This window comes from Dermochelys coriacea, chromosome 24, assembly GCF_009764565.3.
Source record: "Dermochelys coriacea isolate rDerCor1 chromosome 24, rDerCor1.pri.v4, whole genome shotgun sequence".
Lineage (NCBI taxonomy): Eukaryota > Metazoa > Chordata > Testudines > Dermochelyidae > Dermochelys > Dermochelys coriacea.
In genome coordinates, this window is record NC_050091.1 from 6,504,745 (window position 1) to 6,530,330 (window position 25,586).

The 25,586-nt window shown below is 43.8% G+C and overlaps 2 protein-coding genes and 1 gene segment (V, D, J or C); all 3 read left to right on the top strand.

Annotated features, from left to right (window-relative positions):
- Positions 1–17: 17 nt before the first annotated feature.
- On the top strand, positions 18–25,548 carry LOC119848046 (immunoglobulin alpha-2 heavy chain-like). 3 transcript variants are annotated; one of them, XM_043501779.1, is made up of 5 exons: positions 18–3,042; positions 3,282–3,611; positions 4,391–4,702; positions 5,077–5,187; positions 6,068–7,246. In XM_043501779.1, the coding sequence occupies exons 1-5, from the start codon at positions 2,811–2,813 to the stop codon at positions 6,097–6,099; spliced, it is 1,017 nt and encodes a 338-aa protein (XP_043357714.1). In that variant the 5' UTR covers positions 18–2,810; the 3' UTR covers positions 6,100–7,246. The 3 variants fall into 3 exon arrangements, with proteins under 3 accessions (XP_043357714.1, XP_043357715.1, XP_038239334.2); XM_043501780.1 differs by lacking the exons at positions 5,077–5,187; positions 6,068–7,246 and adding an exon at positions 25,271–25,548; XM_038383406.2 differs by lacking the exon at positions 6,068–7,246 and having other exon boundaries at positions 5,077–6,059.
- LOC119848047 lies at positions 21,604–23,224 on the top strand. The segment is given in 3 exon segments: positions 21,604–21,756; positions 22,009–22,340; positions 22,884–23,224. Coding segments are annotated over 3 exon segments (728 nt in total).
- LOC119848048 (immunoglobulin alpha-2 heavy chain-like) overlaps positions 23,379–25,586 on the top strand; it is a 5,378-nt gene continuing 3,170 nt past the window's right edge. For all 3 annotated transcript variants that reach the window (XM_038383407.2, XM_043501778.1, XM_043501777.1), the window contains exons 1-3: positions 23,379–23,610; positions 23,850–24,179; positions 24,959–25,270. In XM_038383407.2, coding sequence (XP_038239335.2) covers positions 23,379–23,610; positions 23,850–24,179; positions 24,959–25,270 — 874 coding nt within the window. The remainder of the gene's footprint in view (positions 23,611–23,849; positions 24,180–24,958; positions 25,271–25,586) is intronic.

The window sequence follows — 25,586 nt, forward strand, 5'->3', positions numbered from 1 at the left end:
TCTGTAGGAGCTCTGTTGCAGTCATTGGAGTTATTCCGAATTTATTCCGGTGTCTCTGAGAGCAGCATCTGGCCCTTTTTAATCCCACTTAGCCTCTGTGTTTCTTTTGATGATGCTACAACCAATGTGTTTCACAGAACTGATGAAGTGAGCTATAGCTCCCAAAAGCTTATGCTCAAATAAATTTGTTAGTCTCTAAGGTGCCACAAGTCCTCCTTTTCTTTTTGTGAATACAGACTAACACGGCTGCTACTCTGAAACAGAACTTGTTGCACACACATCTTCAAAATACGGTGGAGGGTGATCATTTCCACTAAAGACAGGACAAGTTGTGGGCTTAATCTGCAGCAAGGGAGATTTAGGTTAAATACTAGGAAAATCTTTCTAACTCTCAGGGGAGTTCAGCTCTGGAACTGGCTTCCAAGGGAGGTTGTGGAATCCCCATCATTGGCGGTTTTAAAGAACAGGTTGAACAAACACCTGTCAGGCATGGCCTAGCTTTACTTGTCCAGACCCCTGTGCTGAGGCAGAACCTGGATGACTTGTCAACTTCCCCTACAGCCTTACATGTCTATGATTCTCTGAGTGCCAATAAAAAATGAAAGCCTAAGGGCCTGAATCTGATCTCAGGTTACTGAACCTAACGGGACTGCAGGAGGGCCCTGATTTCCACTGAGTCTTCAAACTAAGTCTTGAATGAATGGTGACTTGAAGTCACTGAGGATGCTTTCAGAAAGATGAGAGCAGCTGGCTCTGGTTCCTTGGCCAACTTCCCATTTGGGTTATTACGAGAGCTGGTCAGGTCTTTCAAAGGACCATTTCTTTGTCAGAAAACTCCTATTTCTTGAAATGGAGATTTTTTTTTCCATGGGAAAAGGGTCAGCTTTGATGAATATTTTGACTTTATAAAAAGTTTCAAAATTGAAAAATGAACCAATCTGGTTCTCCAGTTCAAAATGACACCTTGCTTAGAAGTTTAAGCTAGTTATTGATTAAATAAAATGTAACATGGTCAAAATTTCATATGGTGAAAATTGAAAGGAAACATTTCAAAATTCTTAAAACAAAACGCTTCCTTTCATCCAAACCAATAATGATTTTTGGTTCCAGGAAAATTTTTGAGATTTTGATTATTCCATCCTAGTTAGTGAGAGGAAAAGTTTTCAGTATCTTGAAAATTTGTGTGGGATGGGAAATCCATTTTCTGCCCAGCCCTGGTAATTACATTAGTGTAAAATTGCTCCTATAGCTGCAGTTGGTTACACTGCACCTTTCCACTTCCTGCCCTAAGGCACTGCGCAGGGCTGCTGTGGGGCTGTCAAACAGCTGCCCCACTCCATCCCCACAGTGCATGAAGATATTTCTATATACAGTGTAAAAGCCCAATCCTGCAAGGTGCTGATGCACCGACTGTGACATACTGGGCACCCACCACACTCTCTGCAAAGTCAAGGGGAGAGGTGGGTGCTCAGCTGCTTTTAGGATCAGCACCTAAGTTCAATTCCTTAAAGCAATTTACATTGTAAAGCATTGAGTTGGGATCCCTCGAGTAGTAAATAAAGCATTGTGCTGTTGTCAGTCAGTGTTACTTTGAGGTTTATAACAGGCACTTTCTTTTATAAGCGATTTTGCTGGGCAGACATTGTGCTTGAATAGCGTTATGATTTCTATGGTCTTATCTGTACCACCGCTGACAACCCCTTAACCGCGACCCTGGGGACAAGATTCTCATTTGCACTAAGCCCCTTTCCACCATGGTAATGCACAGAGGCCTGGAAGTGGGTGTCAGTGTAATTTATGCTCCTCTAAATTCCTCTTTACATTGGTGCAAAGGAGAAACTGTGTAATTCTGAATAATGCCCTTTGCTAGAAATCAGGCAGAATCTTGGCCAGTCCAGTCGTCCTTTAAACTACTGCTTCCACTTAACATTGCCTCAGTCAGGGACTGCAGGATTTAGCCCGGGTCGCACCCCAACCATGGGAGGGAGGGAGTGAAAGGGAAGGCAGGAAGAAGGTAGATGGTCCCCTGCATTAGAGCATTGCCTGGAAGGGGTTTTTAACAGATCAATCCCCACTTTGCCAGGGGAGCTGCAGCCAGTCAGTCCAGTCTCAGAAAATAGGGTAAGGTCTAAGGAGACATGGACAAGTAACCGAGGGAATCTGGTCTTTTCTGAGCCAATGGCTCTATTCGCTAGCCCATATTGCCCTCTATTGTCCATTGTTTCAGAAGGGTCACCAATAGATGAACTTTCCTTTTTGTGCAGCCAGACACAGCTTATTAACCAGCCCCATTCAGTTTGTTTTTAGCCAGTTTATTACTAGATCCAAGTGGAGGCTCTTAACTTCCATTGACTTCAGCAGGAGTGAGGCTCCTAACACACCTAGCCATGTTTGAAAATCCTGCTTTATAGGCACCGAAATACTTTTGACCATCTGGCCCTAAGTCACTGTTGAGAATGGGACTTGTACTCTTGAAAATTGCATTCCACGTTGTCTTATTTCTCAAATATCAGAGCTTTCAGAGTGATGATTTAAGGTACAATTAAAGTCCTCCAAGACAAGATGCCAAACGATCATTACATATCTGTGTTGTACCACCCAGAAATATGATACCTTAAACCAAACATGGAAGACTGGGTAGAGACTTAGGCCGGGATTCCCCAAAGAACTTAGTGATTTAGGAGCATTCTTCTTTGAAAGTCAAAGGGACTTGTGCTCCGAAGTCATGTGGATTTGTTTCTATAGATCATCCATATTCTGGAGGCTTAAATTTATTCTCAATTATTATAGTACACCCCTGAGCCACTGGAATGCAGAGAAATTCTACAAGATATTCTGTAGCCTCTTTAACCCACCCCTCTAGTATCTATCACCACAGCACATCCTCCTCGGAGACGTTCCTCACTGGACATAACCAAGACACTGTACCCAGTCACTGCAGCAGTGCACTGGGCATCAGCCTTTGGACTAGTGTGTCAGGATTTTGTTCTACTTTTTTAATGAAAATGATCTTTGCCGAGTATCTGGTTTTATCTTCCTTAGGTAATACTTCTGCATTAAGCTTTGGAATTGAGAAAACAACCTCTTCAGTAGGGCACCAGTGTTGAATATGATATGTTTTCAAGCTTTAGCTGCATTTTAATAGCAGGTTATTTTAGCATTTAGGCTGCAGAGCACAGGTGTTATCAGATTAAATAAATTCTATTGCTGAGCTATCCATTCCATCTGTGGCAGTTGGAGACCTGATGGAAACTGACTCTAACAATATTTTATTTCTCCAGTGCTAGGAGTGCAGTTATTTCTGTACCAGACTCAGCGGATCCAGTTTGTTCAAGTTAGTGGCACCGCCAAGATCCACTGTTTTTCCACAGAAAATTTGGAAGGAGGAAGTAGCATGTTTTGGTATTTGAGAAGAGAAGGTGAGAAACCCACCTGCATTAAGCGCTGTTTGGCTGATCAAAATGTAAGTAAATTTGCTTGCAAACACGAGACGCGCAGCTCGACACTGGAAATCCGCAATGTCCAAAAGACTGATTCTGGCATTTACTACTGTGCATATAAATACAGCAGCTACCTGATCTTTGGGAATGGATCCACGCTGATTGTTGGAGGTAAGGAACCATAAAGCTTGTTTAAGGAGACTAATAATTGATTAACAAAGCATATTTCATGTTCCTATTAAAATGTAACAAGATACAATAGCTATTGATGAATGGTTCAAAGGAAAGCATGTTTTAATGCAAACAGGTCAGCTAAACATTAAATACTATGGGTACAGAAGGGATATAATACCCATACATTTTATAAGTAAAAAACTTGAAAGTGCCAAAAATAAATTATTGAAGTTTCTCTGTGACTGTTCAGGGCACCCAGGAGTGGAATATTTCTAACATAAGAGCCACGACGGCATGAAACTATATGTTGAGTTAATGAAATGTTTATAAAAAATTGCACACAAATTTCTCCTGGCTAGTGCAAATACATATTGCGCTACATCCTAGTTAGTGGTAGCGTGATGATTTACTGTTTCCTTCTTCAATAGATGTGTTTCTTTGAATTAATGTCTTAGTGACAGATAGTATGCAGTGTTGTTGTAGCTGTGTTGGTCTCAGGATATTAGAGACCCAAGGTGGATGAGGTAATATCTTTTATGGGACTAACTTCTGTTGGTGAGAGAGACAAGCTTTTGAGCTGACAAGGAGCTCTGAGTAAATTCCCAGACCTGAAGAAGAGCTCTGTGTAAGTTCAAAAGCTTGTCTCTCTCACCAACAGAAGTTGGTCCCATAAAAGATATTACCTGACCACCTTGTCCTAGTGAAAGGTTAACATCTTTAATCAGACTGCAGCTCATCTGATCATCACACTAAATTCTCCACCTCCTTCTGCTCAGACAGTTATACCAACAGCAGCTGGGTGATGCTTCTAGTCCCATTTCCACGTGGCAGTCAAGTCACTGGGACAGCGAATCTGGCCTGTGTGATCCAAGAAGTGTCCAGCCCAGTCCATGTTTCCTGGAGTGTTTCTGGGGAGCTGCAGGAACAGGGGCTGATGCGTTCATTGAAAGCAAGGGATGGATCTTTAACACTCATAAATCACATCAGCGTCCCCATGGACACCTGGACCAGTGGGAAGAATTTCACCTGTGAAGTCAAATTCAACTCTTCTGGCAAAAGTGTGAAGAAAAATACCAGCTATCCTACAGGTGAGTGATATGATATTTGAGGCTAATGGAGACTCTGATGTTAAATCGATGTCAAGTGGGCACAATCCAAGTTGCTTCTACGTAACTTTCCATCCCAGAAAGCTGGAATATTTTATGTCATAATTAAAGGTAGGCAGATTTGCAGATTATTTGGGGAAAGCTAAACTGAGACATTAAAAGAACCCCAAGACAATATAGCTTAGATTTCTAGAACAGCTTTCACACACATTGCACCCGTAAAGAATTAAATAATAACTATTGGGGAGAGGTGAATACAGAGTTGGGATTGGAAGTTAAAACCAGAGGGTTTAATGAAAAAGTTCAAAAAAGATTCTCACCTCCTGACCGTCCACTGGTGTCCACTTCCTCCACAGCTCATCCCAGCGGGTGTGTGCTGCAGACGGTGCACTATACAGTGGCCATGTTCCTGGTGGTGTTGATGGTGTCTCTGAGCCTGGCCTGGAATCACTGCTGTTCTAATCCAGGTACTCAACACACTACAGTCTGTCCTGGGTGTGGAGACCTAGCAGCAGCCCTATTAATAGTGGGGCTGATTTCTCACAAAATAATTGAAAACAGTTCTCTCAGTTCCTTCTGTTTGTCACCATTGAACATTTATTCCTTCCTACACACGTGTAACGCAGTAACTCTTCTGTAGCGATGAGCGCTGTATTCAGCCAGGCTCGGTGCTTGGAACTGCCAGCGCATCTGATGGCTGAATACACTATTACTATCACTCATCATTTGCTTTATCACACAGGGGAAACTTCTGCCTGAAATAAGCAGGTTTAACTCTCATGGCTGGGCAAATTCCATTGGGATGTAATCAGTGATATAAATTACACAGCAGAGCCCTGGTTAGCCCATCAGTTATAAATGCACAACTCCCATTGAAGTGGCAGGATAATCTGGGCCTGGGTATAAAATGATCAGAAAACAACTGTAAGGGGTGAAGAAAAATTTTAACTTCCTCTAATGAGCCATTGACTGGGTCTTCAAAACGAATGAATTTAGGATGCAGATGGTTCCAATGCCCCAGTAATTCTGCTAAACCTGGATTTGGCCTTTTCTGTCTCATATGGAAATTCAGCAAAAGAGCGAAAGCCGCAGACTCAGAGGAGTTATTGGGTATATGAAAAACTGTCTCAATCCTAAACTCCTTTTTCAGTCAACTGCTGGACTTTTAAAGTGAGATTCCCCAGATTGTTTCAGTGCTAATGACGTGCACTGTTTGGAAAGTGGAATTTTAAATAAAGCTTAACAATCTGTTTTTAAATGTAACAGAGTTGGACACAACAATCAATCAGAGTTTGGTTAATTAACCTTGCGTGGAGGTGTCTAATGTTACTAAATGTTGTCAAACAGGATCAAACCGCTTTTACCCAACTGGAGTTTGATTCAAGGAATCACAACCAGAGCGTGGAGCAGTGACCAATGAAAGGGAAAAGGGGGAAATCGTAGCCCACACGAGGATCCAAGCCTGGACACTCACAACTGTTTCACTGCTGATCTCAATGACAGGACCATCCTGTAAGGTGCTGACTTTCTGTAAAAGCTGTTACTGCTTCTTACTGCTCTTCACTGCTGCTGCATGTGGCTCAGTTCCACACTGTAACTGAAAATTAACCCACTTGTCCATCTGGCCTATACAGAGCAGGAAGTCACAAAAAGAACTAGACCCTTGAAGGTGGGAGATATCCTAGTGTGATATGAAGGACATTGTCCTACAGTATCTTGGTAACATATTGGTGTGTTTCGGGACAAATTCCACCCCTCTGTGAGTGCAGAGGGTCCCAGACCGCAGGAGCAGTGTGGTGTCACTTCATAAAAGGGGGCGGGATTGCAGGAGCCTGTGTGTAACCTGTACGCCCCAGAGATTGGCTGTCTGCTCAGTGTTGTCCAAGGGAGAGGTAAGGGGTTAGCAGGGATTGAATCCACCACTACACCAATCCTCTAGACAACAGCCCCTGTGGAGCTGGGGCACTAGGGCCACAGAGCCTGCTCCAGGCCTGTTGTTGGGGTAGCAGCTGCGAAGTGGCTCCACCACCCTTCTGTGACCTGTGAAGGAGACGATTCTTCCCCTCTTCCCCCCTAGAGATCCCGAACTCAGTTACTCAGGCTGAGCACTGGTAACAGGAGCTGGGGCTCAGGGCCTGCCTTACTTACACAGGCAGTTGCAGTGAACTCAGCTACTCTCATGTCTAAGCCAAGCCCTTGGTGGTTTTGAAAGGGGAGGTGGGAGGTTGTACCCACGAGAAATTGAATCTCCCCCGGACCGGGCTTGAGACTCGGGTGTGTTACCGGTCACAAAAGCTGGACCAGAAAAACCCAGATGCAGAACCAGCTTTGGCCCCTGATGCACACAGCAGGTGGAAGGGGCAGAACCAGACAGAAGTGACACTTTCCAGCTGGGTGGAGGCCGCTTTTGGATAAAAGCGCTATATATAAAAAAAAGTTAATAATAATTAACGTTTCTTTGTTCTACAAATAAAAGCACACAATCATATATTTTAATATCAGTACTCTTATCTTTCTAATGCGATGGATGAGCCCTCTCTCCCTCGCTGCAGCAGCCCCTGAGCTGGGGCTGGGAAGAAGGGGGGTCTCTCCCTCGCTGCAGCAGCCCCTGAGCTGGGGCTGGGAAGGAGGGGGGTCTCTCCCTGGCAGCCGCAGCCCTGCAGCTGGAGAAAGTCACCTCTCTCTCTGGCCGCTGCAGCCCTGCACATCCCAAATTCCCCCACCCCCTCTTCTCACCCCACTGCCCCCTCCCACCTGCTCCCTAGTTCTCCCTAGGCTACCACCTCACCTTACATGTGTGTCTTCTCCAGGGTCCAAGCACCTAATTAATGGAGCCTCGGCTGCACTAATTAGGTGGGTGGCCCTTCATTTTTGTGTGCGGCCACCCAGGTGCACACCTTAGAAGGACCTATCCGCAGACCACCTGAATGAAGCTCACGGACCACTGATGGTCTGCGAACCACAGTTTGAGAACCTCTGCTCTACTCCATACTCATTCTTACAGTCTTTGAGCCAGATTCTGCTCTCCCTGACACTGGTGCACACCCAGGAGAAGTCTGCTGAAGGCAGTGGAGTTACTCTGGCTTTACAGGGGGTCACTGAGAGTAGTAGGTGGCCCTTTGTATTTCATTTGGGGCCAGGCGATGAACCTCTCACTCCCACTGGGGAGCCGTTATTCACAGCAGGGGTCCCTCTGAAGTTCCAGGGACTGCTCACATCAGTAACATGTGGGCACAGGTGTTACAGTCTGACCTTACTATCCATATTCTGTTATTGGAAGTCTAACCAGCTCTGTGGCTCACCACAAGTGACAGTAAAAATGTGAAACACAGGCCTGATTGTGATCTAAGTACTGACCCCAAAGCCACAGCACGACCTGCTTGGGCTGGGATAACTCCGCAGAGGGTCAGTGCTTGGATGGGAAGTGCAGGACATAGCTTAACAAACTGAGCAGGTGACTCTATCGCCCTCAATCAGCAGCAAATGCCCATCCTGGTGATAGGGAGTGTGATGGGGTGTTCACCCCCACTAGACTAGAAGGGGTTAATGAGGCTGAGAAGGGGCCACTTAAAGGGATAGGCTCCAGCTGAGGGGAACTAGGTGGCCTAAATAAGCCCTGAATGATGATGAGCAGGAGCAGGTGGGGCTGGTATAAATCCAGGAACCTGGCAGCAGAGACAGGCTGCGGTGAGGAAGGCTACAGTCACTCTCTGGGCATGAGAGAGGGAAAGGAGGAAGCCCAGGGCAGAGGAGAAACCCTGGGGACCCAGGCTCTGAAGGAAGGATTTACCTCGGAGGGTGGTGGAGCAAAAGCCTGAGGGAGGTGGAGTAGGAAAGGAATTGGGGAAGCCCCAGCAAGGCAGGACATTGCAGATCTTATCTGCTGACTCAAGAGTCCCTGAACTGGAACCAAGAGCAGAGGACAGGCCTAGGTTCCCCTCCCAGCCACTGGAGAAGTGGCACTGTCAGGGCAGTGGGTTTGGTGATTCCCTGGGACAGTTTGTCCTGTGGCACTTTGATACCCTGGCAGGGGGGAAACACCCAGTGACTTGGCCAGAGGGCCAAGGCCTAAAGAGGGAGCAGCCAAGCCAGGAAGAGGAAAGTGCAGAGTCCAGAAGAGCGAGTGGAGCTGCGGCAAGAATGAGATGACAGATGGGGTGTTGGAGCCAGAAGGAGCTAATCCCATGAGCAGCCAGGAGGAGGCGCCCTAGCGGTGAGTGAATTCTGTGATAGGTGCTCTGGTGTGGGAAGTGCCATGTTTGAGATAAGAGGTCAATCCAATGCCAGATCAACCTGCAGGCAATTCACAAATGACCCCATGTGGCTTTTTGCAAGAAGGGAGATGTCAGCCCAGATTATGGATCAGAGAAATGACCATGGAAGTTGTTGCATTTCAAGCAAACTCACATCACGTCATAGCTCATTACAAACATGAGACTTTCCAAATTATACTGTGACATTATCTGATTAAACTATGACCATGTCGATCATTGTTGCTACCACTGTTATATAATTGTAACAAAGCTTGTACAAAATGTGGCATGTAAGATGTCTATGGAAAGGTTATGGTTCTCTGAATATGATGATGCTATTTGCATCCATGTGTCATTTTTGTATCTGAAGTTATGAGTATTGGCTCTATGCCTGTATTTCTAATGTGTTTTGCTTCTGGGAAACACCAACAAGATGTTTAGCCAGCACATTGTGAAGGACCTATTCAAGTTAAGTGGCTCATCAAAAGGACACTTAATCACATGGACTGTCCTCTGAACGCTCTGTCTGGGGTATAGGCAATGGCTTCTTTTGTGACTCAGCGGAATCATGCAGGGATGTGTGACTTGACCATGTGACTTCAAACTCCACCTTTTACCTGTAATTTTCCATTAGCTGTGCTGAGGACTTTATTTGAAACAATGGATTTCCCTCCACATGGCGGAAGCTATAAAAGACACTGGAAACACCTCCAGTTTGCCTCTTTCCTGCTCAAGCTTCTGGACTATGGACTTACACTAACAGGAGCATTATTTCTAACCAAGAGACTTAGGACCTTCCAATGATTTGGAAGCAACCAGAGACTTGATTTAAGCCAGCAGTTTATTCCATCACTGCTACATGCCTGAACCAAGAACTTTGCAATTATTGTATGTATTTGATTCAGATTTGAACAGAATGTCACCCACCCACTCCTATGAAAAACCTCACCCATGTCTGAGCTATTGAAGTCCTCAAATCATGGTTCAAAACTTCAAGGAGCAGAGAAGCCTCCCTCCAGTCAACCATGCCCCATGCTACAGAGGAAGGCGAAAAACCTCCAGGGCCTCTCCAATCTGCCCTGGAGGAAAACTCCCTCCCGACCCCAAACATGGCAATCAGCCAAACCCTGAGCACATGGGCAAGATTCACCAGCCAGATACCCAGGAAAGAGTTTTCTATAGTAAATCAGATCCCATCCATCTAATATCCCATCTCAGGGGATTTGGCCTATTTACCCTGCATATTTAAAGATCAATTACTTACCAAAATCCCATTATCCCATCATACCATCTCCTCCATAAACTTATCGAGTAGAATCTTAAAACCAGATAGATCTTTTGCCCCCACTGCTTCCCTTGGAAGGTTATTCCAAAACTTCACTCCTCTGATGGTTAAAAACCTTCGTCTGATTTCAAGTCTAAACTTCCTGGTGGCCAGTTTATACCCATTTGTTCTTGTGTCCACATTGGTGCTGAGCTGAAATAATTCCTCTCCCTCTCCTGTATTTATCCCTCTGATATATTTATAGAGAGCAATCATATCGCCCCTCAACCTTCTTTTAGTTAGGCTAAACAAGCCAAGCTCCTTAAGCCTCCTTTCATAAGACAAGTTTTCCATTCCTCGGATCATCCTAGTAGCCCTTCTCTGTACCTGCTCCAGTTTGAATTCATCCTTTTTAAACATGGGAGACCAGAACTGCACACAGTATTCTAGGTGAGGTCTCACCAGTGCCTTGTATAACGGTACTAAAACCTCCTTATCCCTACTGGAAATGCCTCTCCTGATGCATCCCAAAACCGCATTAGCTTTTTTCACAGCCATATCACATTGGCAGCTCATAGTCATCCTATGATCAACCAATACTCCAAGGTCCTTCTCCTCTTCCGTTACTTCTAATTGATGCGTCCCCAACTTATAGCTAAAATTCTTGTTATTAATCCCTAAATGCATAACCTTACACTTCTCACTATTAAATTTCATCCTATTACTATTACTCCAGTTTACAAGGTCATCCAGATCCTCCTGTATAATATCCCGATCCTTCTCCGAATTGGCAATACCTCCCAGCTTTGTATCATCTGCAAACTTTATTAGCACACTCCCACTTTTTGTGCCAAGGTCAGTAACAAAAGATTAAATAAGATTGGTCCCAAAACCGATCCCTGAGGAACTCCACTGGTAACCTCCCTCCAACCTGACAGTTCGCCTTTCAGTAGGACCCGTTGCAGTCTCCCCTTTAACCAATTCCTTATCCACCTTCTGATGTTCATATTGATCCCCATCTTCTCCAATTTAACTAATAATTCCCCATGTGGCACGGTATCAAATGCCTTACTGAAATCTAGGTAAATTAGATCCACTGCATTTCCTTTATCTAAAAAATCTGTTACTTTTTCAAAAAAGGAGATTAGATTGGTTTGGCACGATCTACCTTTTTGTAAACCATGTTGTATTTTGTCCCATTTACCATTGACTTCAATGTCCTTAACTAATTTCTCCTTCAAGATTTTTTCCAGGACCTTGCATACTACAGATGTCAAACTAACTGGCCTGTAGTTACCCGGATCACTTTTTTTTCCTTTCTTAAAAATAGGAACTATATTAGCAATTCTCCAATCATTCGGTACTACTCCTGAGTTTACAGATTCATTAAAAATTCTTGCTAATGGGCTTGCAATTTCAGGTGCCAATTCCTTTAATATTCTTGGATGAAGATTATCTGGGCCCCCCGATTTAGTCCCATTAAGCTGTTTCAGTTTCACTTCTACCTCTGATATGGTAATATCTACCTCTATATCCTCCTTCCCATTTGTCATGCTACCATTATCCCCAAGATCCTCTTTAGCCTTATTAAAGACTGAGGCAAAGTATTTGTTTAGATATTGGGCCATGCCTAGATTATCTTTAACCTCCACTCCATCCTCATTGTTAAGCGGCCCCACTTCTTCCTTCTTAGTTTTCTTCTTATTTATATGGCTATAGAACCTTTTACTATTGGTTTTAATTCCCTTTGCAAGGTCCAACTCTACTCGACTTTTAGCCTCTCTCACTTTATCCCTACATCTTCTGACCTCAATTAGGTAGCTTTCCTTGCTGATCCCTCCCATCTTCCACTCCCTGTATACTTTCTGCTTCTTCATAATCACCTCTCTAAGATGCTTGCTCATCCAGCTTGGTCTACAACTCCTTCCTATGAATTTTTTCCCCTTTCTTGGGATACAGGCTTCCGATAGCTTCTGCAGCTTTGATTTAAAGTAATCCCAGGCCTCCTCTACCTTTAGATCCATAAGTTCTTCAGTCCAATCCACTTCCCTAACTAATTTCCTTAATTTTTGAAAGTCAGCCCTTTTGAAATCAAAAACCCTAGTTGCAGATTTATTTTTGTTAATCCTTCCATTTAGTTTGAACTGAATTAGCTCATGATCACTTGAGCCAAGATTGTCCCCTACAACCATTTCTTCTATGAGGTCCTCGCTACTCACCAAAATTAAATCTAAAATGGCATCCCCTCTAGTTGGTTCAGTAACTACTTGATGAAGGAATCTATCAGCTATCGCATCTAGGAAAATCTGAGCCCTATTATTATTACTAGCACTGGTCCTCCAGTCTATATCTGGGAAGTTAAAGTCTCCCATGATCTCGCAGTTTCCATTAGTATTTACTTTATTAAAGACATTAAAAAGGGCTCTATCCATATCCAAATTAGATCCCGGAGGTCTATAGCACACCCCGAGCACTATCGTAGGAGAGGCTTTACTAGTTTTTTTTCCCCAATGTAATTTTTGCCCAGACAGACTCTGTCTTATCCATTGCATCGCTTCTTATTTCTTTACATTCTACCTCATCATTGATATACAATGCTACTCCACCCCCTCTACCTTTGTTTCTGTCTTTCCTAAACAGCACATACCCTTCAATACCTGTAGTCCAGTCATGACTACTATTCCACCATGTTTCTGTTATCCCTATAATATCTGGTTTCACTTCCTGCACTAGTAGCTCTAGTTCCTCCATTTTGTTACCTAGACTCCCCGCATTGGTGTACAAACATCTTAATTTTTGCTGTTTGGCCTCGCTCACATTTTGTACCCTATTAGGCACAGTCATTCTACAGCCAGTATAACCTATTAGACTAGTATCCAGTTTTGAACCATGATTTGAGGACTTCAATAGCTCAGACATGGGTGAGGTTTTTCATAGGAGTGGGTGGGTGACATTCTGTGGCCTGCGCTGTGCAGGAGGTCGGACTAGATGATCAGAGTTCTGACTTCTGACCTTAGTATCTATGAATCTATGATTCCTTTAACCAATTTTAACTCTCATATTTCTTATAAATAAACCTTTAGATTCTAGATACTAAAAGATTGGCAACAGCATGATTGTTGGGTAAGATTTGACTGATATATTGACCTGGGTGTGTGGCTGGTCCTTTGGAACCAGAAGAACCATTTGTTTGATGAAACTGGTTTATCTGTAAGTCTCTAGTGCTTTGGTGGGGTGATACAAGGACTGGAATCCCTAAGGAAACTGCTTTTCTGACTTCTTGTTAGCCAGTGTGGTGAAACAGAAGTTTTGTTGCTTGTTTGGTATATCTTATGGGGGAATAACCACCAGTTTGGGGGTGTATCTGCCCTATTTCTCGGCAGTTTGTCCTGGATTTGGTATTCTCAGTTGTGGCCCATTGAGGCACAGTTACATATACACTGCAGTATTACACCATCCCTAACCTGCAGCCACCTCTGGAGTAGAACCCTGCATTTCTTTTTTATATCAACAACCCTATACAACACTTCTGCTAGAAGAGCAGAGAAGAATAAATTTACGTGTAACCTCAGAAAATTCAGGTTTCAGAGTAGCAGCTGTGTTAGTCTGTATTCGCAAAAAGAAAAGGAGTACTTGTGGCACCTTAGAGACTAACCAATTTATTTGAGCATAAGCTTTCGTGAGCTACAGCTCACTTCATCGGATGCATCCTGCCATTCATCCTGCTGTTCCCTCTGTTGATTTCCTTCCCGATGCTCCTAGTTCTTCCCCTTTGGCTCACCCCAAGTGACCCTTCTGTATCCTTGCTGTGCTCACATGGAAGGGAAGGTTCAGGCTACTTGACCAGAAACCCATTTCTCACCACTGGGAGGGTTGAAAAATGAAGGTTTTCAGGAGGGCTGGGAGTGGGAAAGGTGGGTGACAGGGGAGTGACCATACTTATCTGCCCCACAACTCAAGCACCCTCTCAATGGTTTCCAAAACCTCTCCTCACTACCATTAGTTATCATTCACCTGAGCCATCCTGTCTAATTCTGTCTATTCCTCCAGCCTGCAGTAGATGTCACTGACCCACGGTGAGGGATGTAGCATAAATACCCAGGAAGGCAGGTTAGATTGGATGATACGATAATGGACTTGTTTCCCTGGAGACTGTAGCACTGATGCTTCTCCCCATGCTGCTCTCCTTGGCCGTACAAGTGCAGATCATCTCCTGGTTCCACATCTCAGAAGGGATTGTCATTAGGCTCCAAACACTAAAGACCCCATTCTCATCTATGGCTCCAGCATCCATCTGACCTTCAGACGCCTCCTCACCCATGTCCCAGAGAACTGCACTCCAGGGAGGAGTGAAATCAGAGAGCAGGAAGATCAGAGGAATGCCAGGGGGAAGCACAGCATCCTCCGGGGCAGAGGGCACCAGGATGGAAAGTCTCGGCTCGAAGGCATCTAAAAGAGAGTTGAGTCACAGGAGAGTTCGGAAAGAGAGTTTACCGGTAGCTGAGCTAGTCCATACCCAGCTCCTACCCCTACTCCAGCCAGTGCAGCATGTTTTAAATGTCTACGACAGCTGGAACAGACAAAGCCTATGTCTTACAGGCTGGCGCATCCACTTTCGGAGACTCTTCCGATCCGTCGCTGCTCAGAAGTTTGTCTAGATATGATCTTTGTGGATTATTTACTGAGTGCCGACAGCGTGTTTGGTACAGTACGAAATGCAATGGAAGAACTGGTCAGTCTAGTGGTGAGGACACCAGACTGGAAGTCAGGAGCCCTGAGATCTATGCCCAGCCTAGCTCTGCCTTGCTATGTGACCTTGGAGACAAGTTCACTTCCCCCTGTCTGTGCTTCAGTTTTTCTCCAACTGTAAAATTAGGAAAATGATACTTACCTACATGTGATATTTAGTAATCTTTGCAAGGCTCTTTGAGATCTAGCTATAAAAAGCCTGTAGAGGAACCATTCTTACTTAGAAATAACAGTCAGGCTAAATTTTCCTATTACATTCATCTCATTAGCCTGAGTTACAGCCTCTAGGAGTGCCTGAAATAATTCCTTGCCTTCCCTTTTATGTGCACACTTTGGAATAATTGCAACCAGTGTGGATCAAATAGATATAGATATCACTAGTCGTACACTGAATTATTCTGTGCAATTCATGCTATGCTGATTGAGGCAATGAATATTCCCCTGTATGAACACGTGGGTGGAATCATTTCATGCAGCTTGGTGAGTGCTTGGAAAAGAACCTGATTAATATTAAAGTCTTAATAGGATATCAGGGCAGCTGAAACATACCCCATGTCCTAGGCTCAGACAGTTTCAGTAGGAAACATCAGAAAGTGTGACTATCTAATTTGATTCCTAATGTAACATACCAACTAGACGGCAGGGAAATCATAACACCTAGCACTGACATGGTGCTTTTCATCCACAGATGAAAGGGCTTTCACGCAGGAGAGTCATTATCCCCATTATAGAGATGAGGAATTGGAGATGCAGAGAAATAAAAGCTTTGATTTTCCAAATATTCCAGATTTTCAAAAGCTGTTTTGTGGTTGGAGTGTTTTAAAAATCTGGCCATGTATGTAGAGATCTAAATGGGAGCTGTTGGGTCCTGGTGTCTTTTGAAAATCTCACCCTAAGTACCCAGTGATTCAGCAACAAAATCCAGGTCTCCTAATTCCCCACCCCATGTCCTGGGTCACTGCCTGGAACATGGTGCCTTTTCCCACAAATACCTAAGGCTTAACGCTGAAATGGCAATCAGTCACATTACAATATCATTATTTTGGCCCATTGGAAACTCACCTGTGACAGTTAGTCTGGTCCCATTCCCAAAGTTCGGATGTGTCTATATACAGCAAGGCCACAGTAATACACCCCAGAGTCACTTCTTTGTACGCTACTGATCAGAGCAAATGTGTTTGCCGTAATATTCACTTTACTGGAGTATTTTCCATTTGAAGGTTGAAGCGGAGAACTCTCGTAAATCCATTGTAAACTCGGATGTCCTCGTACCACAGAACTCTCTGTATTTTTAGTGAATGGCTACTGTCTAGCTGTGCAGTCTGCCCAGAGCTCAGCCACACATGTGCTGGGCTTTGCTGGATTTGTCTCCCTTCTTCCGAGACAACCGCTATACAGAGGAAGAAAGGAGTGGGTTAATACAGTGAGCACTGGACAAGGCTGGGCTTTGTCAATACACTACACAGAGCAGCTGATCAAAGAATAACAAAAAGGTGCTTCTCCGTTAAAGATTCATTTTAACTTTTTCTCTATTTCTAGCCAATATTTTTATTAGGTTTCGTGTAGCCTGTGCTGGAATTAATGAAAAGTAACAATAAAAACAAACCTCTGAGTTTAGAACCAATGGGTACAGAGATTTCCAGTTCCCTGCCCTGATCACCTGTGTGCTTTCCCACTCCAGTTTACCCAAATCAATGGTAACAAACTTTTTACTAAATCATACATGGGAGAGTCTTTTATCAACTTGTATTTCAAATTCTCTTCTGTAGAAAAATACATCAGCCCCTATGTAATGCATTGAAGGAAAGGTAGATTTTGCACCCCAATCCAGAATATTAACCAGAAACTATTGTCAAGGTGTTTGTATCTAGCATTCAGGTTGTTTTAATGTAAAATATTTCATCACCTCTCTTCAGATTTCAGCTGATGAACTAAGAGATGTGAATTCCTCTCTCAGCAGGTAGATATTAGCACCCTTTGGAACTGCAGAAGGTCCTTGTGCAGAAAGTTAATAGTTTTTAGTATGGTGGAAAATAAGCATGAAATCAGGATAAAATACTGTGCAGACAGACTAGAATCATGCCAACTATCTGGTGGGACATCTTGTGCCTTTCTTTCCTAAAGAATAGGAGATGTCTGTCTGTCTCACAGCACCTGCTAGCTAATGGAATTCTTGATGAAAGACTTTGTCACATGGAGAGGAAAATATTCTACTTCCTCTTAAAGATCTGTGGGGCAACATGCATGAGAAAACAAGAGGGCCAAGAGTTATTAATAACCTCATTCACAATCTTACTCTTAGTACCAGCAGAGCAAACTGGGGTGGGGTGGGGGGTATTCCTTTGTCTCTAAAATCTTTTTTTTCCTAGGCTGAGTCCATTGTCTTGTTATCCCAAGTTGATCTTCAGGCCATACATACGGCTGTCAAGGTGCTAGCTAGGCACTCGGGGTCAAATTCCTGCTCTGCCACAGGCTCTGTGTGTGACCTAGGGCTGGTCACTTACATCCCAATGACTTTCAAGCCTAGTTCCTGTTGAAAGTGGGACTCTGCCTCCCAAATCACTTAGGGGCTTCTGAACATGTTACCCCAAGTCTCTCTGGGCCTCCACTCCCCAGCTGTAAAATGGGGATAATTCCTCCCTACTCTGCAGCAGGGTGGTAAGGATAAAAAAATAGACCGTTAGATTAACAGAGGTTTGCTGAACTGAGGGCCTAGTGCCATAGATGTGCTTTGTACAGGTGTATTGGCATCATCCCATGCAAAGGTCCTATGGACCAGGCAAATCAGCTTAGCTAGAATGCAGGCTATGATTTTGGCGTGGTGTTCTTGGTGACCATGAATCTGAGGAAAGTCCACGACCCCTGCAGTAGCTGCTCCTGGCGGGTGAGGCTGGGCCCGGCTCCTAGCCATGGGCCTTGCAACTTGTTCATAGAATTTCAGGGTTGGAAGGGACCTCAAGAGATCCTCTAGTCCAACCCCCTGCTCAAAGCAGGACAAATCCCCAATTTTTGCCCCAGATCCCAAATGGCCCCCTCAAAGATTGAACTTACAACCCTGGGTTTAGCAGGCCAATGCTCAAACCACTGAGCTATCCTCCTCCCCAACTTGACTGATGTGATCAGAGCCCTACTCAAGTTTGGCACATCTGTCCCTCCGTTTCCATCTATAGAGCAGCAGAGAAAGCAAACCTGAGCGGCACTGTGATCACGTGGACTAGATGCCAATGCCGGGAGCTGGACCCAGCCCCATAGGGCAGGAGGTGCCACTGCAGTGTGAGTGCAGGGTGGCCTTGCTGTCCAACCCTGCACATGCTCCCTGTTCCCTCCTTTTCTTATGGTTGTTTTCCTATAGCTCTGCCTGAAGTTTATTGTCAATTGCCATGATAAAATTGTAGGCCGGGCTATAGCAGGAATCCTGGATAACTTAGGAGCCAGGTATCATTTTCAAAAGTGATGTAGGTTGTCAAGTGAAGTCCTGCTGACTTTCAATGGTATCTAATAGGTTTCAGAGTGGTAGTCGTGTTTAGTCTATGTCAGCAAAAACAAGGAGGAGTCCTTGTGGCACCTTAGAGACTAACAAATTTATTTGGGCATAAGCTTTTGTGGGCTAGAACCCATTTCATCAGATGAGGTGGTATTTTAATGGTATCTAAGCTCATGAGAACCTGATTTCAAGATATTTAGGTGCTTAAAGGTGCAGCTAGGTGCCTAGGGAGGTTTGCAAAATCAATGGGAGTTAGACAGTGAAGTCATTGGACACATTTTCAAACACGCCCTAAGATTATTGCCCCCAGTCACACTTAACTCGTACACATTCCTTTTACACTTGATCTTCTTCTGTACAAGTCTATTAAAAGCCAAGACAAAGATAAAGTAACTGTAATAGTTTTGATTTTATTTCTACATTATGTTTTATAAAAACAAATTGAAACCGATTTTAGAAAACCACAGGATAAACAGGACAGTTTTTGCTGCAAAGGGCCGATCATTTAAAAATAGATCAGAACTGGCTGCTCGGAAAGCTGCACTTGCTGCTGTGGTCGGTTTCAGCCCACTTATTTTGCCACTTTTCTTTTGTTTGTTCCGCTACCAAAGCGCTTGGGCTGTTTGTTTTTTCAGGTCTCACTCCCTGCGTTCGGTTACCAAGGAAATGTAAACTGCTCCCCCCAATTCCTCTGCAGCCAGGGGACGGTTAGAGCAAAGGTAAAGCAGAACAGTCCATGAAATAACTGCAAAAATTGTAATTTACCTTTCAGCAGTGTGAAAGAAAGTAAATGTTACAGCACAAACCAAAGACATTGAGAAAATAGATCAGTCTCTAATTATCCGCTGTGCAGTGTTGCCTAGTGGATAGAGCACCGGACAGCGACGTGGGTTCTATTCCCAGCTCTTCTGCTGGTTTATCTTGGGTACGTCACTTCCCTGCTCTATGCCTCAGTTTTCCCATCTGTAAAATGGGGGTAACATTACTGACCTCCTTTGTAAAGTGCTTTGGGATCTACTCATGATGTGCCTGGAATTATTATCTTAAAGAGGAGCCAAAGAATATGCACAAGTATGAAAGCCACCCCAATCCTGGCTTCAAGACTAAGCTTGATAAGTTTATGGAGGGGATGGTATGGTGGGATAGCCTAATTTTGGCAATTAATTGATCTTTGACTATTAACAGTATAAAGATGCCCAATGGCCTGTGATGGGATGTTAGATAGGGTGGGATCCAAGTTACTACAGAGAATTCTTTCCTGGGTGTCTGGCTGGTGAGTCTTGCCCACCTGCACAGGGTTTAGCTGATCGCCATATTTGGAGTCGGGAAGAAATTTTCCTCCAGGGCAGATTGGCAAAGACCCTGGGAATTTTTCGCCTTCCTCTGCAGCGTGGGGCAGGAGTCACTTGCTGGAGGATTCTCTGCACCTTGAAGTCTTTAAAGCATGAGTTGAGGACTTCAGTAGTTCAGACATAGGTCAGGGGTTTGTTACGGGAGTGGGTGGGTGAGATTCTGTGGCCTGCAATGTGCAGAGGGTCAGAGTAGACGATCATAATGGTCCCTTCTGACCGTAAAGTCTATGATTAATCATGGTGTATTGTGCTGCATGAAGTGTTTGCGATACACCCACGATGTACCTTACAGCTCACAAACTCTGGGCTAACAAGGCCAGATCCTGCGTTCCTGGTGCACCCAGCACTATTCCACTCAAATCAATGGGAGTTTGGGGTGTGCAAAAATGCGGGATCAGAAACTGCACAGTTTGGAGGCAGGTGACAAAGCTTGAGTGGTTCTAGAGTCTAGAAATCCAGCCATAAGGATTTCCTGGTCTCATTTCTCAAGCGAGCCACTGTGAGTGTTCAGGATTCCCTTAAAGACTTCCAAGAGCCAGATCTCAACTAGTGTAAATCAGGTTTCAGAGTAGCAGCTGTGTTAGTCTGTATTCGCAAAAAGAAAAGGAGGACTTGTGGCACCTTAGAGACTAACAAATTTATTTGAACATAAGCTTTCGTGAGCTACAGCTCACTTCATTGGATGCATTCATGAAGTGAGCTCTCGCTCACCAAAGCTTATGTTCAAATAAATTTGTTAGTCTCTAAGGTGCCACAAGTCCTCCTGTTCTTTTAGTGTAAATCAGTGTCAGTTCATTGGCTTCAGTGGAGCGATGCTGATTTTCACCAGCTGAGAATCTGGTCTCAAATTACCGTTCAGTATCATGTTGTCAAGCAATAAGGCGCAGCGGTGGGTAAAATACTGAGGCAGCAGGGAGAAGCCCATTTCTCAGCTCTTCATCACCCGCGGCTGGGGCCACACTTCCAGAAGAGCCCAGCTCCCATGTAGGGGACGTCTACACTGCAGCTGGGAGGGTAGCGGCTCAATGTAGTGCATTGAAAGATAGCGGTGTGGCCATGGCGCCAGAGGTGGAAGCTCGGGCTGATGTCCCAAGTACAATTCTGCCCAACCTCCTGGATAAGTACTCGTACAGTTGGCCTGAGCCACCGCGCACGCCGCTGTGGCCACACTGCTATTTTCACCACACTATCTAGAGCAGAGCTAGCGCATGTCTGTCTACCCAGGCTGGGAACTATCCTACCAGCTGCAATGCAGATGTACCCTTAGGCACCTCAATAACGACCAGATTTGTACAAGTGCTCGGCTCGTTAGACGCTCATTAGAGGCTGATCTCTTGGGAATCCAGCCATAAGTGCGCCAGTGGGGGCTGCTGGGGGATGAGCACAGTTGAAAATTGTGCCATTTGTTAAGTGTCTAAATGGAAGCTGGGCTCTTTAAAAATCTGGCCGCAATGGGGGGTGCTGATCCCTTGGGAAAATCATTTGCAATAGGCAGGAGGGTACAATGCTGTCTACAGAATCGCACCTTTAACCAGTGTCATATACAGCTGTCTGACCCGTCAGAAAGCCCTGGTACCTGCTGTCTCTGCACTAGACCTGGTTCTGTGTTGAACTATCTCATGCATATTCTACATTGTGCCACATCCTAATGGTTATTTCGTTCTTCTGAATTGTTTTAATATATCCATATTTGATTCATGCAGCAGATGCAGCAACAGCTGACAAGAAATAGATTGTCCCGAAAGGGTTCTTTAAGAAGCCTCAATGAAAAGCATCTATCACCACAGCACAACCCCCCCCAGCAGTTCCAACCAGGATGTTGGACCCTTTGCACTTGAGCAGCTTACTAGACAGATGCTTTTAGATGTCATCTTTCAGCATATTGTTTGTAACAATCATGCTGTTCGCCAAATATCTGCTTTTGTCTTTCATGGATAAAGCTTTTGCTTTAGTTGTATCATTGAGCTTTAGAACTGAAAAAGGAGCCTTTTGAATAAGACATTCATGATGTCTGATAGCTTAGGACAGTTCTGCTACAGTTTAGATGCTCTTCCATTTATTTTTGTACAATGTAATCTAATTGCATTTGTGCATTTATTTTAATTCAGAACAATTCAGTTTATTTAGGTTAGATTGTAACCTGCTGAAAATTGAATCTAATAACACACCCTCTTTTATTCCTGCAGTGGTACAAGTGCAGTTATTTTTGCACCAACTTCAGCCGTTTCTGTTTGTGAACATTAATGATACAGCAAAGATCCAGTGCTCTTCCAAAGAACAATTTTTAGGAGGCAGTATGACAGCTCAGTGGTACAGGAGACAGGGAAGGTGAGGCCCCCATGTTAATTAAGAGATGCTCAGATAATCAAAATGTAAATAAAATTGCTTGCATATCGGAAGGACACAACTTGACACTGGAAATCTACCATACCCAATGGAGTGACTCGGGGGGTTTATTACTGTACCGATTCGTACATCATCTTGACTTTTGTCAACGGATCCACCCTGATTGTTGGAGGTAAGGAAATAGAACTGAATGGTTAGAAATGAACTATGTCTGCATTGTCATTATATTTCATGTGCATGTTAAAATGTAAAAAGCTGGTGTGATAGTTTATCAAAGATTGAATTGTTAGAAGACAGACTGTCTGAAGAAGCAAGTAAACTTTGGTTGCTGAAAGAACAGAAAAATATATTTTATACAAATAAAATATAAAACTAGTGAAAATGAACTCTTGAAGATTTTCTGTCTTATTCCTGTTCAGGGCACAAGCTGGGAATATTTTAAACCTAAGAGCCATGTTCAAATGACACAATACTTTGCAATTAGGATATGTTCTTAGGACTGCATTACTTCCTAAAATAGAGTTTCCCTTCTGTTAAGCACAAATATGTGTTTAGTTTGGGCTGGATATCATTTCATTTTTCAGTTTCTTCATATTTTCCTCTTGTACAACACATTTATCCTTTGAGCTACTTTCATCTTGTACGATTAACCCCTCTGAATCAAACTGCAGCTCAGCTGAGCATCACACTGAACTCTGTGCTTTATCTTGCTCAGACAGTTACACCACCAGCAGTTGGGTGCTGCCTCTGGCTCCATCTCCCCACGGCCTCCTCTCCCCCAGGACGGCTGATCTGGCTTGCGTGGTCCATGGAGTTTCCAACCCAGTCCAAATTTCCTGGAGTTGTTCTGGGGATCTGCAGGAACAGGGTCTGATGCATTCGCTGAAAACAAAGGATGGCTCCTTCGTGTTCATAAATCACATCAGCGTCCCCGTGGACACCTGGACCAGTGGGAAGAATTTCACCTGTGATGTTAAATTCAACATGTGTTCTACCACCCAGAAATATGATACCTTAAACCAAACATGGAAGACTGGGTAGAGACTTAGGCCGGGATTCCCCAAAGAACTTAGTGATTTAGGAGCATTCTCCTTTGAAAGTCAAAGGGACTTGTGCTCCGAAGTCATGTGGATTTGTTTCTATAGATCATCCATATTCTGGAGGTTTAAATTTATTCTCAATTATTATAGTACACCCTTGAGCCACTGGAATGCAGAGAAATTCTACAAGATATTCTGTAGCCTCTTTAACCCACCCCTCTAGTATCTATCACCACAGCACATCCTCCTCGGAGACGTTCCTCACTGGACATAACCAAGACACTGTACCCAGTCACTGCAGCAGTGCACTGGGCATCAGCCTTTGGACTAGTGTGTCAGGATTTTGTTCTACTTTTTTAATGAAAATGATCTTTGCCGAGTATCTGGTTTTATCTTCCTTAGGTAATACTTCTGCATTAAGCTTTGGAATTGAGAAAACAACCTCTTCAGTAGGGCACCAGTGTTGAATATGATATATTTTCAAGCTTTAGCTGCATTTTAATAGCAGGTTATTTTAGCATTTAGGCTGCAGAGCACAGGTGTTATCAGATTAAATAAATTCTATTGCTGAGCTATCCATTCCATCTGTGGCAGTTGGAGACCTCATGGAAACTGACTCTAACAATATTTTATTTCTCCAGTGCTAGGAGTGCAGTTATTTCTGTACCAGACTCAGCGGATCCAGTTTGTTCAAGTTAGTGGCACCGCCAAGATCCACTGTTTTTCCACAGAAAACTTGAAAAGAGAAAGTAGCATGTTTTGGTATTTGAGAAGAGAAGGAGAGAAACCCACCTGCATTAAGCGCTGTTTGGATGATCAAAATGTAAGTAAATTTGCTTGCAAACATAAGACGTACCGCTCGACACTGGAAATCCGCAATGTCCAAAAGACTGATTCTGGCATTTACTACTGTGCATATAAATACAGCAGCTACCTGATCTTCGGTAATGGATCCACGCTGATTGTTGGAGGTAAGGAACCATAAAGCTTGTTTAAGGAGACTAATAATTGATTAACAAAGCATATTTCATGTTCCTAATAAAATGTAACAAGATACAATAGCTATTGATGAATGGTTCAAAGGAAAGCATGCTTTAATGCAAACAGGTCAGCTAAACATTAAATACTATGGGTACAGAAGGGATATAATACCCATACATTTTATAAGTAAAAAACTTGAAAGTGCCAAAAATAAATTATTGAAGTTTCTCTGTGACTGTTCAGGGCACCCAGGAGTGGAATATTTCTAACCTAAGAGCCACGACTGCATGAAACTATGTTGAGTTAATGAAATGTTTATAAAAAATTTAAAATTGCACACAAATTTCCTCCTGGCTAGTGCAGATACATATTGCACTACATCCTAGTTGCGTGATGATTTTCTGTTTCCTTCTTCAATAGATGTGTTTCTTTGAATTAATGTCTTAGTGACAGATAGTATGCAGTGTTGTTGTAGCTGTGTTGGTCTCAGGATATTAGAGACCCAAGGTGGATGAGGTAATATCTTGTATGGGACCAACTTCTGTTGGTGAGAGAGACAAGCTTTTGAGCTGACAAGGAGCTCTGAGTAAATTCCCAGACCTGAAAAGAGCTCTGTGTAAGCTCAAAAGCCTGTCTCTCTCTCACCAATAGAAGTTGGTCCCATAAAAGATATTACCTGACCACCTTGTCCTAGTGAAAGGTTAACATCTTTAATCAGACTGCAGCTCATCTGATCATCACACTAAATTCTCCACCTCCTTCTGCTCAGACAGTTATACCAACAGCAGCTGGGTGATGCTTCTAGTCCCATTTCCACGTGGCAGTCAAGTCACTGGGACAGCGAATCTGGCCTGTGTGATCCATGGAGTGTCTAGCCCAGTCCATGTTTCCTGGAGTGTTTCTGGGGAGCTGCAGGAACAGGGGCTGACGCGTTCATTGAAAGCAAGGGATGGATCTTTAACACTCATAAATCACATCAGTGTCCCCATGGACACCTGGACCAGTGGGAAGAATTTCACCTGTGAAGTCAAATTCAACTCTTCCGGCAACACTGTGAAGAAAAGTACCAGGTATTCTGTAGGTGAGTGATACTATATTTGAGACCAAGGGAGACTCAGATGTGAAATAGGGGTGAAGTGGCCACAATCAGAGCTGCTTCTACGTATCTTTCCATCACAGAAAGCTGGAATATTCTATGTCTTGTTAGAATTTCTCTAGAGAATATGGAGAAAGGTGAACTGAGACATTACAGGGACCACAAGACAAAGTAGCTCTGATCTCTAGGGCAGCTTTCAACCAGATTGTACATATGAATCCCTGTAAAGAGCTAAATAATAAATATCAGGAGTAAAGGGGAACTGAGAGGTATTTGAGAAGAGAGATGTTTTCCACTGACA

Excerpts from the sequence above, each read along its gene's own strand:
- LOC119848046 (XM_038383406.2), top strand. The coding sequence starts at position 2,811 with ATGCAGAGAAATTCTACAAGATATTCTGTAGCCTCTTTAACCCACCCC. Across the intron at positions 3,612-4,390 it reads ATCCACGCTGATTGTTGGAG|ACAGTTATACCAACAGCAGC; the intron begins GTAAGGAACCAT and ends CCTTCTGCTCAG. Across the intron at positions 4,703-5,076 it reads AAATACCAGCTATCCTACAG|CTCATCCCAGCGGGTGTGTG; the intron begins GTGAGTGATATG and ends CTTCCTCCACAG.